General features: G+C 46.0%; 1 protein-coding gene across 2 annotated transcripts in view; it reads right to left on the bottom strand.

Moving 5' to 3' along the window:
• The window catches only part of DNTTIP1 (deoxynucleotidyltransferase terminal interacting protein 1), a 47,843-nt gene extending 35,683 nt beyond the window's left edge, over positions 1–12,160 (bottom strand). Inside the window, exons 1-3 of one of the 2 annotated variants that reach the window (XM_033914265.1) lie at positions 11,983–12,160; positions 8,549–8,619; positions 872–968 (exon numbers count right to left, since the gene is read on the bottom strand). In XM_033914265.1, coding sequence (XP_033770156.1) covers positions 872–968; positions 8,549–8,619; positions 11,983–12,114 — 300 coding nt within the window. In that variant the 5' untranslated portion in view covers positions 12,115–12,160. Of the gene's footprint in view, positions 1–871; positions 969–1,612; positions 1,813–8,548; positions 8,620–11,982 lie in introns of those variants that run through there. The other variant, XM_033914266.1, reaches the window with a different exon arrangement.
• Between the last annotated feature and the right edge of the window lie 1,495 nt (positions 12,161–13,655).

Below are 13,655 nucleotides of genomic sequence, written 5' to 3'. Positions count from 1 at the left end.
AAGTGCTATTTACTGCTGTGAAGAATTTGCATCTTTAATCCACTAGTAGGTAACTCAGCTACTGAATGGTCATATGTCTTGTCTTGCAGAGGATTTACTCAATCTCACTCGACTATACTTAGAATAACTAAAGTTTCAGAATGCTATACAGTCAAACCTCGGTTTACGAGTAACCCGGTTTGCGAGTGTTTTGCAAGACGAGCAAAACACTCAGCAAACTTTGGACTCGTAAACCGAGCATTGACTCGATTTGCGAGCCCCCACCCGACCCGACCCAACCCGACCGCAGGAACCAACAATATTGCTCCCCCCGAGGCCACTGGCGCTTCTATCGCATGGGAGTCGGGGTGCGTCTGGCAGGAGTGAGCCAGCACTTGAGAGTCCCAGCAGAGGGGGTAGTGGCATCCGGGGGGGAGAGGGGGCAGCGTCCGGGAGCGGCAGAGCCAACAGTGTCCAGTCGGGCTTTGTTGCGGCGGTGGCTGCGTTTGCTTAGCCAGCACCACCCGCAGTGAGAGGCAGCCAACAGCAGCAGAGGAGGAGAATTGGAGGAGTCACGTGGATGGGTCTGTGGCAGAGGCAGCGGTGGAGGCGTCCCTAATGGTAATTAAGTTTTTGGGGATGTGGAACGAATTGTTTCCATTATCTTCTATGGGGAAAGTTGCTTTGATATACGAGTGTTTTGGTTTAAGAGCATGCTTCTGGAACGAATTATGCTCTTAAACCAAGGTACCACTATATTCTGAAAAACATTTCAGCATAATGCAGAGGAAAAGTTTATAAATGTTAAAGGGTTTTGGTTAACAAAATCTTAAGGATACTGTAGCATCCAGCAAGATTGCTCCCTATTTGCCACAACTCATAAGATTCTTACTTTCATGTATTTGTTGAACACAGACTGGATATCTTCATTAATGCTGGGCTGTAACACAGTTCGAAGTAAATCCATTGAGATGACAGGATCCGTGAAGCTAGATGGAATTAAAAGAGATAATACCCAAAGATCACCCAGAAAGGAATCACTCACCAGGAAAACACTTATTTCTATCCAAACCATTCATCCAGCAGGAAACTCCAAGCTCCCTATTATTGCTGACAGTGTCTGAACAGCTAGGACACAGGTTTCATTACTTATTTTTTTAAATCAATATTCCATGGCCAGCTTTGGTTTCAACCATATTGAAATAGAATATCACACAATATGTTTAGTGAGAATGACTAATCCCCGAAAGTAGACCAGAGAAGCAAAGCCATGTATGCATTATGAAAATTCAAAGCTTATAAGGGAGGATATGTACCTATGTTGTTAATCTTCTTTCTAGAAGATAGGAATGTTAGTCTTGAATCAGTGGGTTTTTGCACCTTCACCTATAGGGTGTGTGTAGAGAGCCTCATATTCATTTCCCACTCCATCTCCATTCTTCTTGGGTTCTCCTAACCTCCTCAGTTTGTATCAAAGCAGGTGGTCAGCCTGGAGAATAAATACAAAAGGGAGGGGCACAGGGACTCTCTTTGAGACACAAGTCTACTCTACTTATAACACTAAAAGAATAATAACATTATCAATGATGAACACTTTATAACCGATAATGAAAAAGGAATACAGTTCACCTACCTGAATGTAGCCTGCACTACTAGTCACAGGGTTCTTGCAGATACCCCCCTGTATTCTTGAGATAGGCGAGTCTCTTTTCCGAGTTCTTGCTAGAGGCCACTGATAGAAGCAAACTGTCTGGTGCTACAGACAAGTCCGAGACAGAATGGCAGGCTAGGAATAATCTGACAGGGCAGGCTTCAAGATGATGTTCCTATCTCCTAGAAAGAAGATTAACAAGGTAGGCACATAATCTTCCATTTTAGTTCAATAGGAACATCAATCTTGAACCAGCGAGACATAAAGCTGTCCCTGCAATCTAGGGTGCAACAGATGAACCTGCTAGCAGCACTGACGCTCCCGAAGCAGTATCCAATCTTGCCATTATATCCACCCAGTAACATTTTGTAAAAGTATGGAGACCAACTGGCCGCTCTACAGATCTCTTCTATGAATACTGCCTTGGCCAAAATAGTCCAGATTTTCCAGGGCAATAGGGCCCTGAATTAGCAAGCCTGGATGACAAGGCAGTCTGAGACCCTGGTCCCACTTTAAACAGACTAGATCCGCATACCATGGCCAATCCGGTGTCACCAGGACTACCAGTCCCTGATGGTCCATTATCCTTCACAGGACTCTGCCTATCATGGGTATGGAGAGAAGACATACAGCATCCAGGTCATTGCTTCTGAGCTTATATCTTTGGCTAAAGAACAGAGCTGCTTTCCTGTAGGACGCTGATGCTATGAGGTCGAGTTATCGGACACCCGCAGTGACTTACAATGGAGTTGAATGCTTTCTGAGATAAAGCCTGCTCTCCAGGATCTAGGGTCTGGCAGCTGAGGTAATCTGCTTGGGTATTGTCCACTCCTGCTACATGTGCTGCTGAGATCACCAACAAATGGTTCTCCACCCAATGAAACAGCATGTGGGCCTCCAAACACAGGGGAGCATGCTTGGTGCCTCCCTGCTGATTGACTTATGCTACTGCTGTTGCATTGTCCAAGAATACTCGTACTGCTTTGCCCTGTAGGAAGCTCCCTAGTGCCTGCAGCGCCAGGCAGATAGCTTAGAGTTCCAACCTGTTGACTGATCACGTCCTCTATGTGGAGGACCAAGCCCCTGCATCAGTCGTTCTCTGCAATGCGTTCCTCAGCTGAAGAGGCTGGTATCAATTCGAAGTGGCATTCCTCGGGCAAAGTCAGTGGCTGTAACCACCAGCTCAGGATGTGACATGCAGAGACTGCCCAAGGAAGCAGCAATGCAACACATCCGTTTGCGGCGACCTGCAGGATAAAAGTGCCTCCTGTAGGGCACCGATGTGGCCTGGCTCAAGTGACCACCGCTATCAGTGTCACCATTGAGCCTAGTACCTGCAAGTACTGCCAAGCTCTCAGCATTGGCTTGCCCTATATTTCTTTGATCTGCCACGAGCTTTAGTTTGCGGGCCTCTGGGAGGAACACCTTGTTCTCCTTTGTATTAAACATATGCCTGATTCTTTGTCCAGCAAGGCCTCAATAGTTGCCAGGTCTAATAGCCTCTGCACTGTGACTTGGACCTTGACCACTCTAGGAGACAGCAGAACTCGAGCTTGTACTACCATCCAGAATAAATGTGCAGAACCCAGTGATCTCTGGTGACTTTCGCCCATGCCTCCCAATAAACTGTCAATCTCCCTCCTATTCTGGGGGTTACGACTGCTATTTTGGTGTCATAACTGCTTTTGGGGGGCCATGAGACACAGGCTCTTGAAGATTGAGGACATTTAGCTCCTACAAATCTCTGCCTTGGGCTCTGGAAGGATTTCTGGGCTGAAGATCCTACTGAGTACTGACAAAAGAGCCACCAAAAATTACCTTGACCGGACCCCCTAGGGGACTTTAGTCTGCTATCTGGTAGAGACTTGGGTTGCGATCCTGTACACTAGCTATTAGATTGTCTGGCCCTTTACCAAAGAGCAATTGACCCTTAAAGGCAATTTGCTCAGTCATCAGAACAGAACAAAAGAATAGTCTTACTTGGTCAGACCAATGGTCCATCTAGCCCTGTTTTAGAGACAGAATCTCCTGCCCTCTGTCTAAACCACAGCATTTTACAGGCAGAGATAACGTATGCGGAGTACTCTGAACAGATAATACAGTGCATCTGCCATATAATTCACACCCTCCAACAGGAATTGAGTGTCGGCGTCATTCTCCCCTGGGTTCTGCCGTAACTACTGCCTTTAATCCCAATGCTGCAGCTTCAAATTGTCTCCTATGATTCTGCGTGTCCTTTAACACGACTCCCCCTTCAATGAGGATGGAGGTATGCTTGATAATTTGCGCCACCACGGAATCCCCTTAGGTGAGACGAAAAGCTGATGGAATTCAACATCCATAAGACAGAGCTTTATCATGGCCTTTGCTACCCAGAGAGGACCTTCTGGAGTATCCCAATTGTCCGTTAGCTTCTTAGAAATGTCTGGGTGCGAGGGAAAGCACCTAGTCTTAAGTTTCCATGTTGCTCAGCAATGAGCACTGAGCTATAGAAGACTAGGGCTGCTCTGTCTTTAATTCTAAGGGAGACTCAGTGCTTACCCCTCTAATAGTGCCTAGGGCTTACAAAGCCTGCGCACTGTTGGGTCCTCTCCCAGATCCAGGGCCGCTATCTGGTTGGCCTCTTGCATCTCCAAGCGTGAGGTCGTATTGCCTGCTAATGAGGACCCTGACAGGGAGAGTAACCACATAGCAACCAAATTCTCTTCCTCCCAGTTTTCATCAGACTGGAGCATGGCTTTGCTGCAGGGCACAGGTGCTCTGAGCTACAGCTGCCAAGATTCCTGAAGGATTAACGCAGCCACTGTAATTCAAGTACACTTTGTACATAATACTGATAAATTCTGGGACAAAACCCTGACCAGGACGCATAAACCCACTGATTCAAGATTAACGTTCCTAATGAACTAGAAGTATAATTATTCATGTATAATCAGTATCATATTCTAATTTTCCAGTGTTTTATTTTGTCTGCGTGACTGCTGTAAATCAGAATCATTTTTTTTAAAACACATCTTTCTGTAACATATATTATATTATACAACTGGGTAATTGAATAAATTGAATATTGTTCCAAAGGAAATGTAGCACAAACAGCAAAAAAGGAACAATAATAGTTATTAATACAGTTTCAAAAATGGCGTTTAGAATCCAAAAGTAGAGTAAAATAACTCAGCATAGGGAAAAACCCTTTTATAAACTTTCATCGAATCAATCATTGCACCATCTTGTTAGAATAAATGATTTTTAAATAACTTCATAGATTCATAAGTAATTCTTAAATCTCCATAATGTGAAAATAAAGTCCAAAGTCATAGAACACGAGGAAGTTTCTTTTCCCTTTTGAATTAGGTACCCAACTGACAAGTCTGTCACACACAGCATTAACGGGTTCTCTGAGGAAGCCAGGACGGCGAAACGCGTCAGAACCCCGCTGGGTCACCGCTGCAGAGACATTGAAACTAAGTCTGTTTACTTATATTAGCTTTTCACAAAACTTTGGACTTTATTTTCACATTATGGAGATTTAAGAATTACTTATGAATCTATGAAGTTATTTAAAAATCATTTATTCTAACAAGATGGTGCAATGATTGATTCTATGAAAGTTTATAAAAGGGTTTTTCCCTATGCTGAGTTATTTTACTCTACTTTTGGATTCTAAACGCCATTTTTGAAACTGTATTAATAACTATTATTGTTCCTTTTTTGCTGTTTGTGTGACATATATTATATTGTCTGAACTCAAGTAGTATTTTTACAGCAAAGAAATGTACACACCATTGCACAAACATACACTAATTAACTACAGCACAATCCCTGGTCATTAACCATTTTACCACATTTACCACATCAACACCAACTGAGCATAATGTACAAAATTTTGTTTCAGAACACAAATTACTTGACAAAATAGAGTATATTACACTATTGTGCTTTTTTGCAAAGTTAAGTAACAAATATGAATAAGTTTTAAATAGCATTTCAACACTTGGGCGGGGTCGCCCACTTCCCACCACCGGTAACGTTGCCTATAAATTTGCCTGCTTATGTAACTTTTCCCCTCACTTTCAAGTCTGTCCAGTTAATGTCCTTGATGTTCACTTTCATCATTTTTTTAATATCTATTATCTTTCTTTCTTTTTTAAATATTTTATTGTAAACCGGCCAGATATCTGTTGATGGTCGGTATATTAAAAGTTAATAAACTTGAAACTTGAAAGCCTACTCAGTTTTCTGTTCCTCAACTACAGCTCTATCCCCTCCCTCAGTCTGGTTTTGAGCACTTATTCAATAAGCCCCAAAACTAACTAAAAAGCAGGGTAAGTTTTCAGTTCATGATTCAACGATTTTCATATTACAAAACATGCTTTGCGTCATTCCATCTGTGATTAAAGATTCTAATAAAGGGCATTTGCAAGAAAGAAGGCTTATAGGAAGCACAACAACTTAACTCACACTAGTTTCTTTACAAAGGATGGACAGCATGATTAGAGAATGACATGGAGAAAAAATCTGTCCCCATCAATGCACCGTCCCCGGCCCACCATCCTCTGCACCGCCCCGTCACCGTCACCCCTTTCACCGCCACTGCCATCCCATTCACCGCCCCGTCACCATCCCCGAAGCATCCATATAAGCCTTAGTACTGCAATATTTAGCTTATTCCTTTCTTATAAATCAAAGTTCCTGCTGCTGAACTAGAGAAAGAGATGTTCAGCTGGCAGGGCTTTGTTTATAAATTTTTATCAACACAACTAATATGCTACTTTACCCACACGCCGGCTCGATCGTTTAACCAGCTTCCTCTCTCCACCTCACCTTAGTTTGCCGGCTTTCTTTTTCGGCGACTGGCACGCTTTCAAAGAGCCGTGCATGCACGGCTGCTCAAAGTTCAATCTTCTGCTCTGCTGCAACTTCCTATTTCCGGTTGGGTCAGAGAAGAAGATTGAATACTGAGCAGCCGCGCATGCGCAGCTCTTTGAAAGCGTGCCAGTCGCCGAAAAAGAAAGCCGGCAAACTAAGGTGAGGTGGAGAGAGGAAGCTGATTAAACGATCGAGCCGGTGTGCGGGTGGGGGCTGCGGGGACCGCGCGATCCTTGATGCCTCACTGCAGTGACAAGACCATTTACCGCTCCACGTGGCGGTGAATGCAGTGACAAGACCATTTACCGCTCCACGGGGCGGTGAATGGCCTTGTCCCCGTCCCTGCAGAGGCTGCTATTTTTCATTCCCCGTTTTGGCGGGTTACCCGCGGCTAAATGCGGTAGCCGCGGGTAAACCGCCACCGTGTCATTCTCTAAGCATGATACAATAATGGTAAGGTCTCTGCACATGCACTTTTTCTTGGTTTGACACAAGCAAAAAATAAGGCTTTGCAGTTGGTAATGAAGTCGGCTGTAAGGCTGATTACTGACACCCCAAGAATGGAGAACATCTCGTCTGTGTTGAAATAACTACATTGGCTGCCAATAAAATAAAAGGTACAGTATAAAGTCCTATCTTTGGTGCACCAGGTGTTGTATAGATCAGCCCCAGCATGTTTTAGTGAATTATGGGATATCTATAGACCTAGAAGGACCTTGAGATCAGAGGGAGGTATAAGACTAACAGCAATTAAGGACATGCGAGTATGCTAAGCAACTACAAGAACAAAAATGTTTTGTAATGCTGGTGTGCATTTGTGGAATAATCTCCCTGGATACCTGATTTTGCTAGCTTCAAAAAGTTATTAAAAACACAACTGTTTGTTGATGCCTACATGCAGTGTAGATGGGTGTCAGGTCAAAAGCGCGCCGGGACAAAGGCGCGCCCAGACAATTGAGCGCAGCGCACGCCGCTCTAAATTACTGTTTTTAGTGCTCTGACGGGGGGGGGGGGCGTGGGGGGGGAACCCCCTACTTTACTTAATAGACATCGCGCCGCGTTGTGGGGGGTTGTAACCCCCCACATTTTACTGAAAACTTAACTTTTTCCCTGTTTTTAGGGAAAAAGTTCAGTTTACAGTAAAATGTGGAGGGTTACAACCCCCCACAACGCCGGCGCGATGTCTAATAAGTAAACTGGGGAGGGGGTTCCCCAACAAAACCCCCCGGAGCCCCTAAAAACTGTAATTTACAGCGGTGCGGCGCCGCGCTCAATTGTCGGCGCGCGCTTTTGTCTTTCGCGCCGTTGTCTATGAACCGTGTAGATGAGAAATTTTCCATGCTGTTTTGGGTATACAGCCACTGTATATGGATGTGAAAGCAGAGATTGTTGATTTTCTATGTGTTTTATGCATTTCTTTTATAAATGTTTGATATTGGAAACCGCTTAGATATTAGGCGGTGTAGAAATTTTTTAAATACATTCTGCTCTGGTGAAAATGCAATACTACATTCAGAACAGCCAGTTCTATGAGAGCAGTCAAAACTACATGAAACGGCTACGTTAGAGAATGACACGGTGACAAAATTCATCACCGTCCCTGCGGAAAACCATCTTCATGTCATTCTTTAAGGAGAGAGGGAAGAATCAGAGTATGAATGGCCACAACCACTGACCCGCAAGCTTTGCTTTGAAGAATGCTGGTGTAGAAGGACCGAGGTTGAAACAGACACTACAGAATGACAGTCTCTGGTATCCAGAGCAGATATTGTGATGTCATAATGCCTCATTCCACCAGTGCCTAAGAGCCAATCACATCAGTGATGTCACAATGGCTTCATTATCCTTGGCTCCCATAAGAATCAGAGTATGAATGGCCACAACCACTGACCCGCAAGCTTTGCTTTGAAGAATGCTGGTGTAGAAAGACTGAGGTTGAAATAGATACTAGAAAATGACATGGGATTATTTCCCGCAGTTATCCACGGGGACGGGAATGGTGATGAATTTTGTCACCGTGTCATTCTCTACGTTATATTACAGAGGCCTTACCTCACTGCCATCTGGGATCGCCGCCCCCTTCGCTGAACTTGTCGGTGTTTGATCATGATATTCCATGGATTCTGCATTCAGAGAGGAAAGCAAAGTTACTAACTTCCAAAACTGAAGCCTGCCTACATATTTTTATAATCTGAAATGTCAACTACAACAGAACAATTAAAAGTTAAGTAGGTGAAAAACAGATGACTATGAAAAAGCATATGATAAAGAAATGTAGGAAGACCACATCCTATGCTTAAAAAGTTAAAAGGGAAATCAATCAGCAGAATAAAGATTCTCTCAATTTGTTAGTAGGGTATCAGATCCCAACTTCCTGTTCTCCCTCATCTCTGTTTTAATGTACTTTCCTCAGGAGCTGCAGAACAAATGCACTAGTATAGAAGTAAAAGGAGTTTGAATTGTAGAAAGAGGTTATGTGAGTGTAGCAAGCCATGAGAAGGGGTGAGAGGTGGTTAAGCGGAGGCTTGTGAGAAACACCCTAGACATAGCGCCAAATTTCCTTATGCAACTTTGTAATCCTGTAACTTTGTATAGTCACATCGCCATGTAAGGTTTAAAGAGTAATCTTAAGAACATAAAAATTTGCCACTGCTGGGTCAGACTAGTGGTCCATTATGCCCAGCAGTCTGCTCACATGGCGGCCCCCAGGTCAAAGACCAGTGCTCTAAAATGAGTCCAGCCTCACCTGTGTACGTCCCAGTTTAGCAGGAACTTGTCCAGCTTAGTCTTGAAACCCTGGAGGGTGTTTTCCCCTACAACATACTCCGGAAGAGCATTCCAGTTCTCTACCACTCTCTGGGTGAAGAAGAACTTCCTTACGTTTGTACGGAATCTATTCCCTTTCAACTTTAGAGAGTGCCCTCTCGTTCTCTCTACCTTGGAGAGGGTGAACAACCTGTCTTTATCTACTAAGTCTATTCCCTTCATTATCTTGAATGTTTCGATCTTGTCCTCTCTCAGTCTCCTCTTTTCAAGGGAGAAGAGGCCCAGTTTCTCTAATCTCTAACTGTACGGCAACTCCTTCAGCCCCTTAACCAGTTTAGTCACTCTTTTCTGGACCCTTTCGAGTAGTACCGTATCCTTCTTCATGTATGACGACCAGTGCTGGACGCAGCACTCCAGGAGAGGGCGCACCATGGCCCAGTACAATGGCATGATAACCTTCTCCGATCTATTCGTGATCCCCTTCCTTATCATTCCTAACATTCTGTTCGCCCTTTTTGCCGCCACAGCACATTGCGCAGATGGCTTCATCGACTTGTTGATTAGTATTCCCAAATCTCTTTCCTGAGAGGTCTTTCCAAGCAGAAGTACAAGAATTTTACTGCTACACATGCTGCCGACTCAAAAGCCTCCCCCCCCCCCAACGTCAATTCTGACGTCAGAGAGAAAGTCCCGGGCTAGCCAGGAACCGTCTCTCTGACATCAGAATTGACATTGGGGGCAAAGCTTGTGGGCCGGCTACTGCACGCAACATGGCCTGTCCCCTGCACGGATTGGCTGCTGGGGGGGAGAGAGAATGGAGCAGGTCAGCTTTGGGGGGGTGCAGTGGGCGTGCAGACGGAGGCATTCCTACCTCCACCAGCTTCAGCAGGGGGCAGGCAGGGATTCCTGATGGCAGCCAGGCTGTGTACTCCCAACAGGCGTCCTGCGTGTTGAGAAACACTGGAATAAACTACCTGAGTCCATCTGCCATGCCCCGTTCCTTCTTCAAAGGTAGACTGAAAACCTACCTTTTTTAGACAGCCTTCCACTCATAACCCTACTCCCCTTTGCCGTCTGCTCACCACCCTAGCCAGCAGTTTAACCATGCTGTCTAAGTGGCAACCTGTTTGTGTCTTGATTGTTTAGACTGTAAGCTTACTTGAGCAGGGACTATCTTTGTAGCTCTGTACAGCGCTGCATACATCTAGTATAGACATGGGCAACTCCGGTCCTTAAGGGCCGGAATCCAATTGGGTTTTCAGGCTTTCCCCAATGACTATGCATTGAAAGCAGTGCATGCAAATAAATCTCATGCATAGTCATTGGGGAAAGCCCGAAACCCTCAAGGACCGGAGTTGCCCATGCCTGATCTAGTAGCACACTAGAAATAATTAATACTGTAGTAGTAGCATTTCCCAACTGGTATTCCATAAGAACATGAAGACTACTTGCCTTAGCATGGCATCGAGTTAAACTGAGGACTAGCTCAAGCTTGCAATGGGCTGAGATCCAGGGAAGCCGAGTTGAAACCCCACTGGAGCTCCCTGATATTCTGGGCAAAGCCACTTAACCCTCGCTTGCCCTCCAGGAACAGGGGGGAAACACTTGCTGTACCAGAATGCAACTCGCCAAATCCCTTCCAGGCAGATCTGGAGCTAGCTGATAACACTATAAATGTTTAGTCCAGACATGGGCAACTCCGGCCCTCACAGGCCAGCATCCAATTGGGTTTTCAGGATTTCCCCAATGAATATGCATTGAAAGCAGTGCATGCACATAGATCTCATGCATATTCATTTGGAAATCCTGAAAACCCGAATTGATTGCAGCCCTCAAGGAGGGACTTTGAGACCCCTGATTTAACTGAGGACTAGCTCAAGCTTGCAATGGGCTGAGATCCAGGGAAGCCGAGTTGAAACCCCACTGGGGCTCCCTGATATTCTGGGCAAAGCCACTTAACCCTTGCTTGCCCTCCAGGAACAGGGGGGGGGGGAACACTTGCTGGGGGGGGGACACTTGCTGTACCAGAATGCAACTCGCCAAATCCCTTCCAGGGAGATCTGGAGCTAGCTGGCAATGGTATAAATGTTTAGTCCAGACATGGGCAACTCCAGTCCTCACGGGCTGGCATCCAATCGGGTTTTCAGGCTTTCCCCCATGACTATGCATTGAAAGCAGTGCATGCAAATAGATCTCATGCATAGTCATGGGGGAAAGCCTGAAAACCCGACTGGATTGTGGCCCTCAAGGAGAGACTTTGAGACCCCTGCTATAAATGTTTAGTCTAGACATTTGCAACTCCGGACCTCGCAGGCCGGCATCCAATTGGGTTTTCAGGCTTTCCCCCATGACTATGCATAGAAAGCAGTGCATGCAAATAGAACTCATGCATAGTCATGGGGGAAAGCCTGAAAACCCGACTGGATTGTGGCCCTCAAGGAGAGACTTTGAGACACCTGCTATAAATGTTTAGTCTAGACATTTGCAACTCCAGACCTCACGGGCCGGCATCCAATCGGGTTTTCAGGCTTTCCCCCATGACTATGCATAGAAAGCAGTGCATGCAAATAGATCTCATGCATAGTCATGGGGGAAAGCCCGAAAGCCTCGAGGACCGGAGTTGCCCATGTCTGGTTTTCACGCACAATTGCCTGCCACGCCCCCCGCGCCCCGGCCTGTGCGCGAGCGCAGGCGTGTTCGCTCGGCCGCCACTTCCTCACCGTGGGCACCAGCTGTTCCGCCTCGCCGGTCCTTCCCGCGCCTCCCCCTCCTTCCTCCTCTTCCTCCTCGTCGTCGTCCTCGGCCTCCCGGCCGCTCTGCTGCGGCTTCTCCGCGTCCCTGGTGGCGCCCATGGCGGTTCCGCCCAGCACAACGCGCGCGCGCTTCCCCTCGCCAGCCGCCGTAGCGTCGGGCGTGACGTCATCGAGGCGCGACGCGGCGCCCGCCGTCCAAAGGCAGCGACTGAGTTCGAGCGAAGGAAAAGGAGACTCACTGACCTACTTTTGCAACATGCCTGACATCTGTTAATGAAAAGATAATATTACAAGAAGCAGGTTATAATTATTGACTATTTAATACCTTTCTTTTTTTTGGGGGGGAGGGGATGTTCACTAACAGCATGCCTTAATGGGCTTTATTTACTGCAGGCCCTTTTACTAAGGCCCATCCGCAGCATCCACTAGCTCCTCCTCTCCCTATTGGCTAAGGCTCTTTACACCTGCATTTTGATGTCATAGAACTTTAGTAACATAGTAACATGATGGCAGATAAAGGCCAAATGGCCCATCCACTTTCTCCTCCTTTCCCTATTGGCTAAGGCTCTTTACACCTGCATTGTGATGTCATAGAGCAGTGGTTCCCAACCCTGTCCTGGAGGACCCATAGGCCAGTCGGGTTTTCAGAATAACCCTAATGAATTTGCATGAGAGAGATCTGCATATAATGGAAGCGCCAGGCATGCAAATCTGCTCCAAGTATATACATTAGGGTTATCCTGAAAACCCGACTGGCCTGGGGGACCTCCAGGACAGGGTTGGGAACCACTGTCATAGAGCATTATGGTTATAAGCTAAAGTTCTTAACACTTGCGTTGTGAGGTCATAGAAAGAAAGTGACACATAAACACATGACAGTAGATAAAGGCCAAATGGCCCATCTGCAGCATTTACTATCTCCTCCTCTCCCTAAGAGATCCCATGGGTCAAGGATTGGCTAAGTGGTAGACTTCAGAGGGTGGTGGTTAACGGTACCCTCTCTAAAACGTCAGAAGTGACAAGTGGAGTACCGCAGGGCTCAGTCTTGGACCCGCTCCTTTTCAACTTATTCATAGGGGACCTGACTCAGGGGCTTCAAGGTAAAATAACACTATTTGCCGATGATGCCAAACTATGTAACATAGTGAGCGGCTCTGATTCACACGATAGTATGACGCATGACCTTTTTTTGTTGGAACGTTGGTCATCTACTTGGCAGCTGGGCTTCAACGCCAAGAAATGCAAGGTCATGCACCTCGGCAGTAGGAATCCGTGCAGAACTTACACCTTAAATGGTGAAACCTTAGCTAGGACTGTAACAGAACGAGATTTGGGAGTTATCATCAGTGCAGATATGAAAGCTGCCAATCAAGTGGAGAAGGCTTCATCTAAGGCAAGACAAATGTTAGGTTGTATCCGCAGAAGTTTCGTCAGCCGGAAGCCTGAGGTCATCATGCCATTATACAGAACCATGGTGAGACCACATCTGGAATACTGTGTGCAATTCTGGAGGCCACATTACCGTAAAGATGTGCTAAGAGCAGAGTCAGTTCAGCGGATGGCCACCAGGATGATCTCGGGGCTCAAGGATCTCTCATACGAAGAGAGGCTGAACAAGCTGCGGCTCTACTCTCTCAAGG

The sequence above is a fragment of the Geotrypetes seraphini genome, chromosome 11, assembly GCF_902459505.1.
Source record: "Geotrypetes seraphini chromosome 11, aGeoSer1.1, whole genome shotgun sequence".
In the NCBI taxonomy this organism is placed as follows: Eukaryota; Metazoa; Chordata; class Amphibia; order Gymnophiona; family Dermophiidae; genus Geotrypetes; species Geotrypetes seraphini.
The sequence above is the reverse complement of the archived record's forward strand: the minus strand, read 5'-3'. Positions and strand labels throughout refer to the sequence as shown.